The 6408-nt window shown below is 48.1% G+C and overlaps 1 protein-coding gene across 1 annotated transcript; it reads right to left on the reverse strand.

Annotated features, from left to right (window-relative positions):
* Positions 1-292: 292 nt before the first annotated feature.
* On the reverse strand, positions 293-829 carry LOC120701868. Its single transcript, XM_039985676.1, has one exon. It carries the CDS (start codon positions 827-829, stop codon positions 293-295), a length of 537 nt encoding a protein of 178 aa, XP_039841610.1.
* Between the last annotated feature and the right edge of the window lie 5579 nt (positions 830-6408).

Raw genomic sequence — 6408 nt, forward strand, 5'->3', positions numbered from 1 at the left:
CGCACATCCTCCACTCGTTGTTATTCTTTTTTAGAACGAGTACTGGATTCGCCGGCCACTCGGGGTGGTAAACTTCTTTGATGAATCCTGCCGCGAGTAGCTTGGCGAGTTCTTTCTTGATGGCTTCTCTTTTCTCTGCTGAGAATCTTCGTAGCCTTTGTTTCTTTGGAGTAGCAGTAGGGTTGACATTCAGGGAGTGCTCGATCAACTCCTTTGGGACACCGGGCATGTCGGCTGGTTTCCATGCAAATACATTGCGGTTGATCCTAAGGAAGTTGACGAGCGCACTTTCCTATTTGTCAGAAAGCCCTATCCCGATCAAGGCTGTCTTCGACGGGTCGTCTTCTTGTTGTTGAATTGCTTTGACTCTGATGTTGTCGGGTGGCTTTGGGGTAGAGCGGTTTGTTTTCTTTGCTGGGATCTCTGATCCCGACGTCGAGTACTGCTGGGCTGCTGCCAGTACTTCTCCTGCGGTGTCCGGGAGTGGATTTGTGGAGGCATAGGTTATAGCTTCTTTTTCGCATTCAAAGGATCTTTGAAGGTCTCCGCGGAAGGTGAGGACTCCTGTTTTTCCTGGCATCTTCAGCAGGAGGTAGACGTAGTGGGGGATTGCCATAAATTTGGCCAATGCTGGCCGCCCAAGTATGGCATGATATGAGGACTCGAAGTCTGCTACCTCAAACTTGATGAGTTCTGTTCGATAGTTATCTGGTGTACCAAAGGTGACTGGGAGCACTACGGTTCCAACTGGGAAAGAAGCGTTCCCTAGGACGATGCCGTAGAAGGGTGCTTTGCTTGGTTTCAGTTTGTTAGATATATTGAGTCCCATCTTAGTGATTGTGTTCATGAAGATGAGGTTTAGTCCACTGCCTCCGTCGATTAGTACCCGAGTGAGAATGGAACCGGCTACCACTGGGTCCAGGACGAGTGGAAATTTTCCAGGTTCGGAAAAGCTAGTCCATTGATCCTCCCTTGAGAAGGTTATAGGTGTTTCACTGTGTCTTAGTGGTTTCTGGATTGCTAGTTCCATCTTCAGTATTTCCCGCCAATCCAGTTTCTGGTTTCTCCTGTTGAAAGAAGAGTCTCCACCATAGATCATGTTGACTCTGTTAGCGGGTTGTTGGAATCCCATGGTTCCATCTTTATCGCCATCTTCATCGTCTTGTTTATCTTTCTTCTTTTTGTCTTCTTCCAATTGATGTTGTTGGAGAGACTTGCGAAGGCTGACGCATTCGAGGATCGTGTGATTTCTTTTAGGATGTAAAGGGCAAGGTCTATCGAGTAGTTTCTGGAAATCATCTTGCGGGTTTCCTTTCTTGCCTTTCTGTCCCCGTTCCATTGTAGCTACTGTATCTTCTGGCTTTCGCTTCTTGTCAAAGTTACGTTGGCCTTTCTCTGGTCGCGGGTCCCCGTTGCGCTTCTGATTGTTATCTTCGCGACGGGGAAAGCGACCGCGTTCTTGTTCTTCTTGGTCAGCCCAAGTGAGCATCATGTCCCGTAGTGCTACAACCGATCGAGGTCTGTTTCTCCCGAAGTCTGGTACAGTTGTTGTGCGGCGAGGCCATTGTGAAAGCAGTCGATCACATCATCATCTGCTATGTTTGCAATGGTGGCTCGGGTGTCAAAGAATCTTTTTATTTATGATCTTAAGGCTTCGCCTCACTCTTGTTTGCATAGTCGCAAGTCGTGGCGAGTGGCTGGGCGATGAATGGAGCCTTGGAAGTTATCGATGAAGATCTTTTTCAAGTCCTCCCACGAGTGGATCGAGTCATGTCTTAAGCTCTCGAGCCATGTCAAGGGGGCGGATTCCAGGGCCATCGGGAAATATATGACTTTAGTAGAATTTGTGCCTCCTACTACTTCGATAGCGGTCGAGTAGATCCATAGCCATTGTCTGGGATCCTGTTTGCCATCGTACTTCTTCAGGTTCTGCATGTTCACTGGGTTGAAACCAATCGGGTACTCGGCGTAATTTATGTTTTGGCTAAAGGCCGGGAAACGATCGGTTTCATCTACAAGTCGGCCGTGACATTTGGCGTTGATGAAGTCCCGTGCGTCATGAGGATAGCGGTCGTGACTTCTCAAAGGACCAGCATGGTAACTTTCATCCTGATACCTAGGCTGGGGTTGGCCATGCGTGTTGTCGCCTTGATTTGCTTCCTGGTGGCCCTTCTGTTTAGCAGGGGTTCGACTGTTGTGGGAAACAGATGGAGCCGGGTTCTGTCTTCCCATCTGACGCAAGGCATCTTTGGTCAAACGCTGAATTTCGTGAATTTGAGGAGTGTCTGGCAAGGCTTGCATCAGCATAGCTGCCTCGGCCAAGTTGATTAGAGGACTGTCGAAAACATTGTCGGCTGCTTCGTCCTGGTCTTGCCGTAAATTTTGTGGTCCATGCTGAATTGGAGCACGCCGAGCTCGAGCAGTTGCGTTTCTTCTGCGAGTGGCACAGCGATGGTTGTGTCGTCGCCGGTTTTCCTTGTCTTGTTGGGACTCGTCTTGCGTAGCATTGACTGACAGCTCGTCTTCTGAGATTTGGTTGAGACTCTCGGTGGCGTATCGATCTGCCTGGGAGCCAAGTGCACTCTCTTCTCCATGAAGCGAGACGTACACCTGTCTGTCCGGGGTCGAGTGAGTCGTGTTGTAGTCGACCAAAGCGGTGTCGCCGATTTCTTGTCCTCTAACTGGAGAAAGAGGTCTGCCTGGTTGGTAAGGTAGGTCCCGTAGGCAAGCTACCAGTCGGGCATTGTTGACATCATCTGCGGATTCAGGGTCCTTCCAGAAGACAATTCGGCTTTGAGGTGTAGCCAAGATGGTCAGACCTCGGCGACCAGGCGAATCCGAGTCGAGGTCGAAGTCGTCGTCCGAGTCCGGATAAGAGTCGAATAGGGGCGGAGTTCGAGTCCCAATCTGGTCCCATTGGCAGGAAAGTGCCGAATATGACATGGCAGAGTTCTTCAGTCCGAAAGGAAAGCGAGTTGGCGTCGAGTCCGATAAGGACAAGCTCTCGATTTCCTTAGCGATTCCGGGAAGAAGGATTTCGGCGGAAGTGATTTCGCCGAGTTGTTCTCGCTGGGGTGTTTCCGTGCTCCCAGGGTCGATCAGATGACTTGAAAAACCTCCTGAACCGTTGGCAATGTAGACCCACGAGCCGAAAACAAAGGTGGCTCTGGCGTCGATCGCCGGGAAGCCGAATTCGAAGGATGCCATCGAATTCTTCTGTTGATCTTTGGCGAGTGGCCCCATGGTGGGCGCCAGCTGTCGGTGTTTTACCAACGGGTTCTCCAAGGGGTATCCCGAGGGGAGTGGTTATGAGTAGGGACTCACCGAGATCAGAACGCGACGGTGCAAGGAACACAAGGATTTAGACAGGTTCGGGCCGCCGGAGTGTAATACCCTACGTCCTGTGTGGTGGTTTGTATTCCCTCTGATATTGTTCCCTCTTTTGGAGGGGTCCCTGCTCGCCCTTATATAATCTGGGGAAGCAGGGTTACACGAAAAGTCCTAGCCGAGTACGCTTAGAGTCCTACTTAGAGTGGGTCGGGTAGTTTCCTTATACGTGGGCAAGTCCTACTTCTGTACAAGTAGTTACAGTTAGAGAGGTTGTATCCATGCAGTACTCCTTACTCTAGAATATTCTATGCCAGTGAGCAATCCTGCTGCCCCGGGTCTGACACTACCCCCCCCTTTGTATTTATAGCAGGGAGCCACGGGGTGAGACTACTGCAACCGACTTCAGCAACCAGTGGAGAGGCGACACATGGCGAAGTTGAGGCAGTGGGGCCCATGGGCTAGGTCGACCGACCTCAGGTCAGTCGACCTGCCAGGTGAGACAACCAACCCCAGCTTCATCCAGCAGGCTGTCTTGGGCCTCCTTGTCTAGTCCACCGTGGTCTTGGCCTGTCTTGGCTTGTCTGAATTGGGTTCTTGCATCACTTTTGGTCCATCTGAGACTGAATCGGTGCTCTGATAATTTTTGTGATTTTATGTTGGGCCAAAGTGTGCTTGTAACCTGCATATTAGCTCTAAAACACAACTTGCATATTCTAAAAGGTAAAGTGAGGTTTAGGGACTTTATTGGATAAGGATGCGTGTAAGAAATGCAAACTCTCATGATTTTCTGATCAAGTTGACGTCCGGAAATGATCGTTAGTTAGCGTCAACAAGATCCCCCAACCTGTCCTAAGCTCGTCCCGAGCAAAGTAGGACAAATCAAGTTGTTGATCCGAAAATCACTTTGACTCGTACCTTACCTGTCATGTTATAGTCTGAAGCAAAGAAATTCATCTATATGCTTAAATAAGTCGGTTAGCATACCTTTGCATAACCAATTGATTTAAACTAAAGAGAACTCTTATTTTCAAACTAGGCACAACAGATATGATAGAGCAAAGCAAAAGTCATCCTTTCAACTTATCATATAGAGTTAAAGCATTCTTACCGCGCATCATGAAAAAGTGAAATAAAGTAGTAAATTTTTATTTTGTTTTTGAAAGTTTTTTATCAAATTTTATTGAAAGCAAATAAAGGGATACAGTTGACTTAAGGGAGGGAACCTCCCTCAAGCTAGCTCTTGGTTTAGGGTCCAAAAAGCAAGACCTTTCTCCATACCTGATCAGGTTGAGGTCATTTCGTCCGTACCTGGAGAAGTAGTAGCGGTCGATGACATCTTGTTCTTCTTGCACCATTTCTTCTTGGTCTTCTTTGATGGCGTAGTCGGCGCAGGAACAGGATCCTCAGGCATGGTAACCTTTGATTTACCCTTCTTCTTAGACCTCTTTGAGCTCGTTGGGTCTTCTTTCATAAGTGTCTTCATAAAAAGTATAAGACTATCCTTCTGCGAGGGTGTGACTTCGACTTCTTTGATTTTCTGAGGGTTTGGCCCAAATTTGACTTGAATCATCAAGCATTGCTCTCTCTTGGGTCGGAAGTCAAATTTCTCCTCTTTACCATTGATATGAAGTCGGATTTCTCCGGCCCCAACATCAATAGGTGCGTTTGCTGTATTGAGGAACGACCGTCCTAGAATGAGAGTAGTCTCCTTCTGATTATCCATATCAAGTACCACAAAGTCGACTGGGACGAAACAGTCCCGTACTCTCACTGGGACATCCTCAGCAATTCCTTCTGGGTGCCGTACTAAGAAATCAGCCAATTGCAACTGCATGGGCATTGGTGTCAACTCTGTATAGTTGAGTTCGTCAAACACCGCCTTCGGCATCACACTAACACTGGTCCCCAAATCACATAAGGCTTTGTCGAAGTTCTGTGTCCCTATTGAATATCTGATAGTGGGGAATCCTGGATCCTTTTTCTTCTCGGGCAATTGTTGAAGTATAGCTACACTGCATGCCTCAGTGAGCTTGATTACTTCGGTAGTTGGCAGCGGTCGCTTGTTGTTGATTATGTCCTTGATATAGCGAGCATAGGTCGGAACCTTCATCGCATCCATCAAGGGCACATTGATGTTCACTTGTTGTATTATCTCAACAAAGCGGCTGAACTACTCATCTGTAATTGGCTTCTTTGCCCTCATAGGGAACGGCAATACTTGAGTATCATAAAATTCATGCGGAGCCGTCTTCCCGTCATGAACCTTCTCGGGTTCCTCCTCCCGAGGTGGTTCTTCTGCCACCAGGCTTGCCATCTTCCTGTTGACATGGTTAGGATAAGGCGGATCTTGAGTAGTTTTACCTCCTCGTGTAGTTATCGCCTTAACGTTCTCCATAGCAGGGGGCATGGCGGCAGCCACTTGAGCTAGTTGAGTCTCAATCATCTTGTTGAAACTCAGCTGGTTCTTGATGGCATTGGAGAATCTGTCCATCTTGGCATGGATGGTCTCCATAGATTTGTCTATAGCGGCCAACTTCTTCTGAAGGGACTCATTGATCTTCGCTTGGCCTAGACAAGATCTCTCAAGGTAGGCTGGTTAGGACCGAAAGAATTCGAATTTCCATTACCTCCTTGATAGTATGGGCGTGGTTGATTCCACCCCTGACCTCCTTGTGGACGAAACCCATTGCTCCCATTAAGGAATAGAGCTTCTTCTTGGGTTTCTGGGCAATTATCGCCCGAATGTCCAACATTTTCGTAGACCTCGCACGTCATGAGAGGTTCTAAGGCTTGAAGTTTTGCAGTTGAGCCTTATCTTTGGAAATATCCTCAAAATTCTTGAGGAAGATATCAATCTTCATAGCGAGCATGTCGACCTCCTTGACGGCGTTCATCCCTCGCTGGCGCGGTTGGAGGCGATCATCGCTCCAAACTTGGTTGGAAACTATCTTCTCGATTAATGATGTAGCTCTTTCAATGATTATCGAGAAGAAAGCTCCACCCGCAGCGGCATCCACATGATCGCGGGATGACTGTGTCAACCCGTTGTAGAAGTTCTGTAGAATGAGCCAATTGTTC

This window comes from Panicum virgatum, chromosome 4K (assembly GCF_016808335.1).
Source record: "Panicum virgatum strain AP13 chromosome 4K, P.virgatum_v5, whole genome shotgun sequence".
In the NCBI taxonomy this organism is placed as follows: Eukaryota; Viridiplantae; Streptophyta; class Magnoliopsida; order Poales; family Poaceae; genus Panicum; species Panicum virgatum.